The 12,048-nt window shown below is 39.3% G+C and overlaps 1 protein-coding gene across 1 annotated transcript in view; it reads right to left on the bottom strand.

Moving 5' to 3' along the window:
• The window catches only part of col27a1b (collagen, type XXVII, alpha 1b), a 67,779-nt gene that overhangs the window by 33,234 nt on the left and 22,497 nt on the right, over positions 1-12,048 (bottom strand). Inside the window, exons 9-16 of the mRNA XM_086315193.1 lie at positions 9,189-9,233; positions 6,373-6,426; positions 4,985-5,029; positions 4,119-4,172; positions 3,468-3,512; positions 1,570-1,623; positions 626-670; positions 313-366 (exon numbers count right to left, since the gene is read on the bottom strand). Of these exons, the coding sequence (XP_086171319.1) occupies positions 313-366; positions 626-670; positions 1,570-1,623; positions 3,468-3,512; positions 4,119-4,172; positions 4,985-5,029; positions 6,373-6,426; positions 9,189-9,233 (396 nt within the window). The remainder of the gene's footprint in view (positions 1-312; positions 367-625; positions 671-1,569; positions 1,624-3,467; positions 3,513-4,118; positions 4,173-4,984; positions 5,030-6,372; positions 6,427-9,188; positions 9,234-12,048) is intronic.

Genomic DNA, 12,048 nt, shown 5'->3' with positions numbered 1-12,048 from the left:
CCAACTGGCGTTATGGTGGCTCAGTCCATCATTTACATACATCTTTACATGACTCCCTTTTGGCTGTTAGTAGAAATGGAGATTTTTGGCACTTCCACTTGGCATCATTTTCAGCCCAGCGATTGCCGCTTGAGGAACATCTATTCTGTAGCATAATTAATCCCAAGACTAACCATGTCTGACCAATGCAAGCTTAGCCTCTATTGGAGGAAGTTTTGAAGGCCAATCACTAAAATACCAAAATGCATACAACTTACAGTTAAAAATCCTCAAAAACAGACAGAGGCAAAACAGTGAAACTGGAACATTTACCTTGAGTCCTGGTGGTCCAGGTAATCCCATAATGCCAACAGGGCCCATGTCTCCCTGCAAACAATCACACCAACAGCCTTAAAACAATGTCCTTTGGAGGAATTTTGTTCAATAGCAAAACAAGTGTTGTTTTAAATTCATAGCAGATGCTCATAAAGAAAGAAAATAAATAATACTCCACAAAAAAGTTGTTTCGAACTAATTTTAGAAGGAAGAAAAATGAAAAAGCAGAGAGCAACAGACAACGAATCAAAGTGCATAAACCACAAATATAACTTTATGAAATCAGTTACAAGGACTGCGCAACACTCACAATAAGACCAGGGACTCCACATGGGCCAGGAGCTCCCAGCTCACCCTAGGAGGAATGGGAAAGAAGAAGAGAAAGAAGAGATACATGTGCACACTCAGGAGCATAGAGCTGTCAGTACGAGATGCGATTGAATGCGGCATGTTTCTATATTTGTTTTGTTGATTAGTATTTTCCTTATCCTGAGAAAATGTTTTCCTCTACTCTATCTCAGTTTAGCACTGAGTAAGCGACTTGGCACTTAACACACAGAGCAGATTGTTGCCCAAATGATCTACCCCACAGCCACATGCTATGCCTACATCCTCTCCAAGCCACGCATCCAATACAGAGATGGATGACACACAGCCCAGTGTGGCCTTCCTGTCGCTTCCTTTCTTTCTCTATGAATGAAAGGAGGTGGATTTAGCCAAATGGAACATCCCCTCTTCTTTCTGGAGAGAGAGGAAATGAAGCCAGGGGGATGCTCTCAGAGGTCAGCCAATCACAATCTAACACTGACCCAGTCAATCACAAGTGGTGAGTGTCAAGCTAAAGAAAGATGAGTGGCGAATGAAACTGCTGATGGTGCCCTCATATCAGTATGGATAATGATGAGTGAGGGAGAATGCCAAGATCTGACTCGTGGTTAGTCCTGAGTAAGTATAAAATGTTCCTGCTTTAAGTTTTGACTGTGTTAAAAACTTTTTCAGAATTATCCCTCTAGGTTACTTGATGTAGACTAAATAAATTTAAGTGCTACATTAAAATTTGTATGAAGTGCACCTGTTTGTTGCACTACAGCATTTTGTATGTAATCTTCTAAATGACACTGCAGTGTGATCGTTATGTGAAATCAGATTAAATCTGTGTCAGGTGTAACATTGTGGACTTCAGGGACAAATGGGAGGAAATGGATTCCACCAATCATGAGTAAATCGTGCAGGAATCCACATCTTTTCACTTACTGGGTTCCCATCAGGGCCAGGTGGTCCCCTCTCTCCAACGTCACCAAGAAAGCCCTGAGCACACAAAGAGACAGCATCGTCATGTAACCATAGAGAGAGAGTCTTTATTATATTCATTCTCTCAAAATGCCCATTTTGATGTTGAATGCATTTAGATATCACACGGGATGTCAGTTAAGTTATTACAGCAAACACAGGGGATAAACAAAGTGTTTTTCCAAAACGGAAGTTTCCAGAGTAAGGCCAAGTTATCAGATGTGCTCCCAGCATTTTCATTCCCCAGAGACCGGCAGGAAATTCCATGGCTGATTGTTTCCAAGCGACGAGTGTCTGTGTGTGCACGCACTGGCAGGGATTGCTCAGCAGCCCGCGAACCAAACCCCCAGGACGCGCCTAAATGGCTGAATAAAGCTGCTTGGCCCAGGAATTGCTGACTGTGCTCTTTTTTTTGCTTGGCGCTCGTAATTCCATTATAGAGGCAGAACAAGAGGAGTGATGCAGCCAAGAGGCCACACGCTCATCGTGTGCTTGTCAGTATGCCAAGGTCAACATGCAACCCACTGCACATTACACCTCAGTACTTGCCTATAGAAGGTAAGTGTTAGGGTTAGGGGAATGATAAATGGCAGAACTGCGGTGAGGTCTCTTTTATCGTGTCTACAGAGGGAAAGATCAAAAAGGGCTTGAGTCTTAAACAGATGGCAAAGATAGGGGCTGCTTGTGTGGCAAACAATCATTCCTTTTTTAGAAAATTAGGCAAAAGTGGATCAAGAAATAAACAGTAATTGGTGCAAAAACAAGAAACACGGAAAAATTTGCTGCTCCCAAACTGTCAATAACTCTCTCAGTTTTGATCAGAAACACATGCAACTCTTTTTTTCTCGTGCCGACAGTAAATCTCAGTGAGGATTTAATTATAGGATCTGTCCAATGAAAGTCTCTTCTCAAAGCTATGTGCAAATTCTAGCCAGTCATTCTATCTGTATGGGTGACACAAGAAAATGGGAGCAGTTTGATGTCATTCAAAATCTGAATTCAAAAAGACAATTTTCATCACACATATTCCCATTTGATAGAATGTGCCAGCTCTTTTGCTTGTCTGGTTCTCTTGCACTGCTGCTGAGTCAGGATGGAAAACAAAAAAAACCCAACTTCTTACACAAACTGATCTCACTTTTCACCACAGAGGAAGAGAAATGGCTTGCTCATGACTTGGCAATGAAGGGCTTACTCTTAGGCCTTGGCATGTATCACTGACCATTGCAGCATAATAAGACTGAAAAATCGTGTTCAACCGGACTAAGCCTGGGAAAAATATGTGATTCATACAAGTGGTTATGTGCAGTATTAGTATTTTCCATGTAAGCTTGGAAGGACGGGAAATTTGCTTCCAGGCGCCAATGACAATAGACCTCTCTCGTCTGTGGGTAGAGCTTCCAGAGGGCCAAACCCACAACTGACACATTATATTAGCCTATCAGTCTAACGCAACACAAGAACAGTAATAAGCACACTGTTTAACACATAAAGTTTCCAAATCAACTTCAGTCAGAGAAAATTAATTGCACTGATCATGAGATTTATAGACAGATAGCATTTTTTAACATTAAACTAGCAATAAGCTTAGTGGGAATATGATTATAATCTTCTGATATGTACTAAAGGAATCTATGCTTCCTCTTAGACTGTAGTAGGCTGAGCTTTTTGTGCCTCATATATGTATTTACGAGTAAGGCCAGGAGGGGTTTCACACTGAACTGAAGTCTCTGTCAGAGTAATGGTCATTTAATGGGCTTTATAGTAGCTCTGCACTGCAGTAAGGTCCCATAGATCACAAACACTGTCATTGCCATAAGGCTACATTAATAACTGAGAAGTATGTTGAGAGAAAACTTTACCGGCCTACCCATCTTGCCCTTCTTCCCATGAACACCAGGAATTCCCTACGAACAGGAAAGAAATGGATAAGAAGAAGAGTACATCATTTCAAAACCTGGACAACATTCAGCAATAAGACTCAATCTATTGGGCGGTGTGTAGTTTTGATGCTCCTCACAAGAACAAAATTATTGACTGAAAGCAGAGAACACCATTTCTTGAAACTTTACCAACTGTGGGGGGGGGTAGGGGATAAAATATTCAAATTCCATCCTTCAGCTTGGTATCAGCAGATGACAAAACAATCTCAAAGGGTCCATTTAACAGCTGATCTGTAGTTTGCTATATTATTACATCATGATCCTCAGAAGTGTTCAGGAGAAAGTTGAAATCTGAACTTCTGATAAACAGAAGAGCTATAAAATGGATCATGAGGTGAGGTTATTTCATCAGATAAGACATTTGCAGCTCAACTTATTGGATACAAAATTGTGCATTCATTGTTTTTACTCAAGAGTAATGGATAGGTTTGCCTAGTGTGGTCTTAGTGTTTTGATCTAATGCCCTTGTTTTATTCAAGTAAATCTAATCTGGGTCTCATTTCCATTTCATAATTTTTGGGACATAATGCAGCCCAGTGGGTATTCTCTCTCAAAGCCACTAATACTCACTCTCTCGCCATCAGGACCAGGAAAGCCAAAAAGCCCAGGGATGCCAATGTGACCCTGGAGAGATAAATAAAAGATGGAGTAAAGGAACAGATAAGGCGAAGATAGATGGAAAAGCAAAAGGTGGATAAGGGGACATAATGAGACTGAGCAAAGATGCTGGGCATTGTGTAGGACTGTCAATAACACTAACACGTGTCTAAAAATCTTTATAAAGCCTTCAGCTGTGATGGGTCCATCTGCAACAGTGCTCTGCAAGGTTTATGTTACAGTTGAGTGGTCTCGAAGAGCCAAACCTTGAAGCAAGTGTATATGCCCATGGACTGCATGGTGCTGGCTTCCACGATGTAGTCCAAGGGCACATACCCTCACATCAGGGATCTCTGGAGATCTTCGTGCCAAACCTGCTCAGTGGAAAAGTAGAAATAACAATGACATGAAATGAGAAGCTTACATCTGGATGCATTATGCAGCACAGCTATAAAGTTTTATGATCTCTGGCTAGCATTACTAAAAACTGTATTGACTCTAACATACTTTAACTATATGAAGAAAACCATCTGTTACCATTATCGTCGCGTTAACGGGGAAAGATGAGTGGTGTTTATGACACTGGGTGTTTTATACAACCACACTGGTTAGGTAATTAAATTAGCATGATTTTCACAGCTCATTTAAGGAAAGCGAAGGTCCAACAGAGAAGAAACATGCTGCTCTCCCCTGTGGCCATCAGTAGCTGCTACATGAGGGAGCATGACAAAAACAGGAAACATTAAGAAATGGCAAAAGACTTGCAAAGTACCATAGAGAGTCTTACAAAAACACACATCCCAACACCACCACCAAGAAGAACTGCAACATCTACTTACCCTCACCCCTTTTATCCCCATTTTTCCTGCAGGCCCAGGAAAGCCCTAATTGTAATAGATAAAAAAAAAACATATTTCAGTAGTTACAAACAGCTGCATTCATCTGAGATGCCATACAAGTAAATTTATATATTTAAATCGGCTGACTAGTCTACTTAACAATTAGCATCCACCTTTTGGATATTAAATTTTGTATCCTCTTTAAAATTCTGTTTAGCATAAACCCTGACATTTGCAACATTAATGCTTCAGCAGCATTCACATCTGTTTCCCAGAAACACTGTCGTCTAATGCACCAGCACAGAACATGACTCTGCAACTATAAAGATCAACTTTCTGCTCAGGAGAGCTCCCAACAGCAAATTGTAAAGTCTTGACATAAACATATAGCCCTCCTGATTCCCAGCCTACAGATGGTAGGGGGTGCTAAAACCTAATCCACCACACATCTCTAAGTTCATATAGGGGATCAGAGTTTTGGCATAGTCAGTGCAGTAAAGCACAGAGGCAAACACAGAGACCTGTGCCTGAACACTAAGTTATCTTAAACATTCAAGGGTTGTAAATGAGGGAATAGCCAACCAGTTGTTTTTGGAGTTTAAAGCTGAGATAAAATAGATTTCTAATGTGGAGAAACTCTAATACTTCCCAGCTTTGACTTCTTCAGTTAGACTACTCCTAGAAGTGAAGCAAGGGATAATGCTCAGAGTTTTAAAGGACAGGAGAAGCTTTTATTGTGTGTGTGTGTGTGTGTGTGTGTGTGTGTGTGTGTGTGTGTGTGTGTGTGTGTGTGTGTGTGTGTGTGTGTGTGTGTGTGTGTGTGTGTGTGTGTACCTGGGGACATGTGGCATTAGTCACACTTTTATTACCTTTTCTTTCTTCAGGGTATCGCTTACGATAGAAACCCTTTTGACATTTTATTTTCTCACAAGACCAGGGGCATCCATCGCTGAAATTCCACCACAGGTAATTTTTCTTTTCAATCAGCAGCTACACACTTTTCATTCTGAGTTATCAAATTAGGTTTTTTTGTTGAGGCGCCGGTTTCAGAGATTTTTTATAGTTTTGCTACCATCCAGGATTATTACATGTAATTATTTCCTTGCTTAAGAAAACATAAGAATTCAATGCTCCACTGTAGTTCTCAGTATGTTCATCATTCTGACAGCAAGTAAAAATTACAAGATGGAATCTGATTTGTTCAAAAGTCCCAAATCAGCCCTAATTTTTCAAAAAGTTGAAGTCACAATAGAAAAAATGTGCCGGCCTCCATTTATTGTTTTATTTCCACACGTGTGTCTGTGTGTCTATGTGTGTGTGTGTGTGTGTGTGTGTGTGTGTGTGTGTATCCCTGCTCAACCAGTGCCACAACTCTAGATTTACTGCACCTGCCTGCCAGGATAGCCTTTTGCCCCAGGGCTTCCATCATCTCCCCGCTCACCCTGTGGAGACAGAGACAGTAGAGAAATACGTGCTAGAAGAATGCGAGAGACTAAAAAGCAGGAAAAGGAAGGAAAAGAGGATGAGGAAAGGAAATATTCCTAGAATAAGGGCCTCTTTTGTGCACAAATGATTTCTGCTGCAGCCTCGCTGATTGCCGTCCTAGAAACTTAGGAAACAGAGTAATTAAAACTGTAAGCAGACATATTTATGCCGTAATAAACAACAGTCAGTTGGTCCTATAGAGGAATTCAAAACCTCCAAGCTTTTCAATAGAGTCCTATTGTTTAGTCGAGTTGCCTAAGGAAAGAGGCGCCACTACAGACATTGCCACTCTAACCACTCAATTAATCCAACAGTAAGTGCTTTTATAATGTGGTCAAGCTTGCATGCTGTTAAGACTACTGTGAGCACAGCTCTGCATTGGTATGTTTATCCTTATCGACACACTGTATAATGCATGCGTCATCCCTTCATTGTGGTGAGACCAAATGAAATGCATCAATCAGAGAGTAACATTTAATTCTGTAAATATGGGAAAAGAAAATTACTAAATTACTTAATGAAGGAATGCAAATTACAGGCCCTTCATACACTATATTCATTTAAAACTGAGGTTTCTGCATTTTCAGATTCCTGGGAAAACTGGATTAACATGTTAAGACAGGCTAGAAGGATAATGTCATTAAAAACCATAATCAGAGAAACAGCAGTCATTGTTGCAGCCCCCCTTAATATTACACACACTCTAGAATATACTGCAGTCCAGTAAAATGCCACCACTAACCAGAACATCAGAGCTAAAGCTATAATTAACTCCTCGATGGCAGAAACTGCAAAAAGTGCATTACAGAGATTCAAAAGGTGCCCTTTAAAGCTTAACCGTTAATTGGTTTGCATTAGACTGTGCAGGTGCAAAATAAAGCAGACACCATTGGTAAGTAAGAAATATTGCACAACAGAGGGTTAAGATAAAATAATAAGTGTCGAGCTAAGGAAGAGCAAGACATTTTTCCAGAATTACTAAGCTTTATCAAATGGCATATTTAATTACAATTTATTTACAAATATTGCACCAGCACACACACACACACACACACAGCACATGTACACAGCCATAGAAGTGATGTTACACACATTCTTAACTCCAGAGGGCAATACATAAAAAAATATTTCGTTCTTACAATCCTCACTCTTCCCATTGTCCACACTTAGTTAACCTCCAGGTGGAAGTAATAAGTCAATAAGCAGTTTCTAGCTAATAAAAATATGCATGTAAACACATTCACGTGTTGCATTTATGAAAACATATCATTTATAAGTGTTTTAAGAAAAATATATAGTTAACTATTTCACTATCAGCTTAACGTTTGACACAGTTTACATTATCCGAAAAACTTTAAACCTTTTTCTCCTTTATTGTGACACGATGCAATCTTCTAAGAGATATTTCACAGGTTTTAGATTCATGAAGATGGGAAAGGACTAGGGAGGGGAATGATTTAGAGTCTTCAAACTATTTAGCCTACTTGCACCTCTGCCAAAAAACTCCCACTATTTTCCCGCCAAGATTCCCAAATGACTAATATCTAACATTTCTAGTCACCATGTGTAAAGACATAATCACTGCTATTTTTTTTTTTTTTTAATGAACCCGGGTGTGCCTCTTTTACTAGTATTTTTCCTCTGTCACTCTCCCTTTCTCCTGTTTTGTTACTATAAATGGAAAGAAATGCTTAAGCGTTATGGGAACTGTCTCTGTAGACTCTTGGCTCTTTTACTTGGTAAGTAAACATACTGTGACAAACAGCTAACACACGCTGCAGCCATCAGACAGAAACATTTTTTATATTATACATGACAAAAAATATATTATAGAAATGCTATGATAAATGTCACAAGTATAAAAGTAAACGGACTAGGCTCTGAAAAATATTTATATATCAGTTTAACTAAAATCAATATTTGAAAAAATGGACTTTGAATTTAAACCAGTACTAAGTTAATAGGTTAAGCCTCTGTGTCTCCCTTTAACAGGCTCTATGGACCTCTATAAAAAAATAAGTACAGTACATTCCTACTAGAAAATTATATATTTTAATAAAAGCATATTTTTTATAAAAGTGATATAAATGATCACAAAAATGCAATGTCAAATCTAAATCAAGACGTCTAGAACAAAGACTTTTAGGCAGATGAAACCAAAGTGGAGATGTGTCAATGCAGAGCGTCATATATGGTGAAAATCAAACACAGTAAAAGCACAAATGCCTCACCCCAGCTGTCAAACATAGTGGAGGAGGAGTAATGGTTTGGTTCTGTTTTACAGCCACAGGACCTGGGCGCTTTGCAGTGTTTAAGTCAACTATGAACTCCTCTGTATACCAAAACATTCATGAGTCAAAACTGAGACAGCTATCTGACAGCCAAGCTTGGCCAAAATTCCTCCACAAGAAAATAAGTGACTGATTAAGTGATATAGAAGATCATTGCTTCAAAATATTGCAGCTAAAGGTGCTTCTACAGGCTACTGGGTCATGGTTTGTATTTAGTTTTTCACAAAATCTTTCTTTTTTCACATCACAATAACAGACACAATCTCCTTTATTTGGATATTGACGCTATGATCAAACGAGGCGCCTGTTTCATTCTGAAGGATCAAACGGGCTCCTCCATGTAAACACTGTGTGACGGCTAAGAAAACCGAACCTTTTCTCAGTACATGACATTAAACTGTTACCATGCTCCTGTAAAAAATACTCACAGGTTCACCCGGGAGACCAGCAGGACCAGGATATCCTTTTTGTCCCTGTTGACAAAAAAACACAAAAAAAGCAACAAGTTAAAAATTAATACTAATAATTAATACTAAGTAAAATGATTGTGCCATATAATATTCCAGTCACAATTCCACAAGGAAGTTCAGTGTTAAGTGCCTTGGAGCAAAAAGATGGTTTATCTTGGAAGGGAAAAAAGTTAAATGGTCACTCGTCAAATTCAATTAATTTTTTCTTTTCTTTTTATCACCTTGCGTTCAAGAGTGCCTCAGTTAAGATTGCAGGGGTTTAAATTATGCTAGTAGTTTCCAGCTGCCTTAGAGAAAATTTGACTTTGTTTTCCTATAAAAAAGTTCAATAAAATGACTTCATAAAAACCTGGAAGGCTTAGCTTAAAAGGCTCCACAGCACAAGCAAACGTAATAAATGTGAAACTAATAAACCACTTACTGCCTGGTGAACCCTGAATAAGGCATTTCTTTACCATTTCTACACAAGAACAATGACATTTTATTTATTGTTGTGGCACAGCTACTTGGCTTTGGGTTAGTCTAATCATTGCCACCGCCGCACCCTGACAAAACAATTCAGTATCATCTTGCATTAATTAAACCAATAAACCAATTAGGCAGTAATGCGTAAAACCCAAAAGGGTAATTAATGGTCACCTTCATGCCCTGTGATCTCAAATGAGCTTGCCAGCTGGCTACAAAATGTATTAATCTTTTCACAGTCAAGATCTGCAGCAATAAATAAAGACATGAAGTCATCTCTGGGGGGAGAAAAAGTTGATTATCTGAAGTGTAAAGTCATTAGCCACAAGCTGTTTTGGCCTGACAGCAGCAGCACAAATAAACCACAGTCAGACAGAGGCTGAAAAAATTAGTAACTGTGTGTACAGTAAATAAAGTCGACATCAAGAGATCAATGCAAAGCACTCCCGAACCAAACACCAGAGTGTAAAAAGGGACATCAAAATTCTCCTTACACAAACATCCTCTGAGGTATATGGTAGTATCGATGTAAAGGGTCAACTTTAAAGGTTTCTTTACTTAGTTCATGCTGGCTCGGTGAAGGAAAATGCCACTCGATAAAAAAATAATGCAGCTGGGCACATTTTAAAGTTGTAATTTGACTTTTTTGAGCTGACATTCTGTTTTCTGCTGTCTTCTGTGTTTTTGGAGAAAGAGTCTTCATTAGAATTTAAAGTAAAGTGTGTGTTTTTTTTTAATTATTTGTTTGGTTGGCTGTTTTTTTTTCCCGTAATGATTGGCTGTCCAAAGATAGTAAGTATTAATGGACAGCATGAGTCTGGGTTGAAAGTCTGAGAAAGATTGACACTGACAGCCACAGAGCCGATAAGTAAAATCTGGCTGGCAGGTTGACATCTTGAACTGATAAAAAAAGAAAAAGAAAAAAAGAAAAGCCTTGTGCAACATCTTAGAAATGTGAGCTATCCCACAAACCAATTAAACAAAACTAAAGTTTATTATGTCATCGTGGCGTAAGAACTCATCCTTTAAACAAGCAGACAAAGTCATGCATTCATTGAAGTTTGCTTCATGAACATTCATGAGCTGACTTTTACCAACACTCTGTGATTGTGTCTTAGTTCAAAAGGTCCTCACAAAGAAATAAGCACGCTTTCAAGGACAACTGTCTTTCTGAGATTCATATTTTCTGCACAGATCAAAGCCAGATGTCAGCCGATCGGCCACAGTAATTCTCTCAGACACTGTTATATTCACGTTTTGTGAAACTCCTGATTATTTGTCTATTTATCTGCAGACAAGCCACACAGTGCTGAGAGATGGAAATAATTGATAGGATTTTCGAGGGTAGATGAGTCTCCTGCTGGAGCCAAAGCAATGCAGCCACAAAAGAACAAAAGAATGTGTCTGGGCTTTCCAGCACAGCCAATACAGCCGAGTACAGTAAAAATAGGGAAAAGAAATCTGTGCATGCGTGTCGTATGTGGGCTAAACAAAAATTGGACCACTTTCACGGCTCTGTAAATCCATTGTGTGACACAAAATGGCAGAATCCATTGTGCGAGAAAAAAAGATGGCAAGGTATCATTATCTTCATTAGTTCTTCTTGTTCATGAAGAGCAAACAGTTTTAATTAGTGTAACTCACACCAGATCAACCCTACAGCCAACAGGCGAAGCGAAGCAGCAGCACCGTCTCCGCTGCGTGAAGAATAAGTAACAGATTGTACTTGGCAGACAAAAAATACATTGTTCTTTCCATAGATTTTTAATTTTATTATAACAAAAACCTAATCCCACCTGGCAAGCCTTGGGCTTCTTTCTTGGACAAATCAGCAAATAAAGGTAAGAGAATATTTTTATACGGAGCTGCAGAGCAGGAAGTAAAAAATGTGGAGGAGTGCACACCTAATAAAAAGTTTGAGTGTTGTTGCAGTGTGCCATCATCAGAGCTGGCTGTGTAAATGGAACACAGGTTCAGAACCGGTAGTACTCTTTGCAGAGTTTTGGTTTGACACACACATGCATGAGTCTCTTCTTATTTTACAGCGCAAACCACTGATTGACTCCCAGGCAACCTTCCCATTACATCTTTACACATTTCCCACAGCGAGAAAGGCTGTTTCTGGCAGAAAGCCAAGGGACTGAGAAGAAAACTCAGCGAAAACCGTCCATGAAGCGGTGACAGGTCATAGCTTTGCAGGCTGGTTAGACAGACAAAGGAACAACCCTCGAGGTTCATCAGAGGCAGGTGATGGAATTTCAGCGTAATTGTAATACAAAAGTGCACTATAGGGAGTTTTGCCTTACTTAGTACAATCAAAAAAAAAGTCTAAGTCAAGAACAGCTGCAAGCAA

Source organism: Aulonocara sp. 'chitande type north' Nkhata Bay, linkage group LG12 (genome assembly GCF_057382095.1).
Source record: "Aulonocara sp. 'chitande type north' Nkhata Bay isolate Kocher_YH1m ecotype deep benthic linkage group LG12, A_spYH_male_GT1.1, whole genome shotgun sequence".
NCBI classification, from domain to species: domain Eukaryota; kingdom Metazoa; phylum Chordata; class Actinopteri; order Cichliformes; family Cichlidae; genus Aulonocara; species Aulonocara sp. 'chitande type north' Nkhata Bay.
The sequence above is the reverse complement of the archived record's forward strand: the minus strand, read 5'-3'. Positions and strand labels throughout refer to the sequence as shown.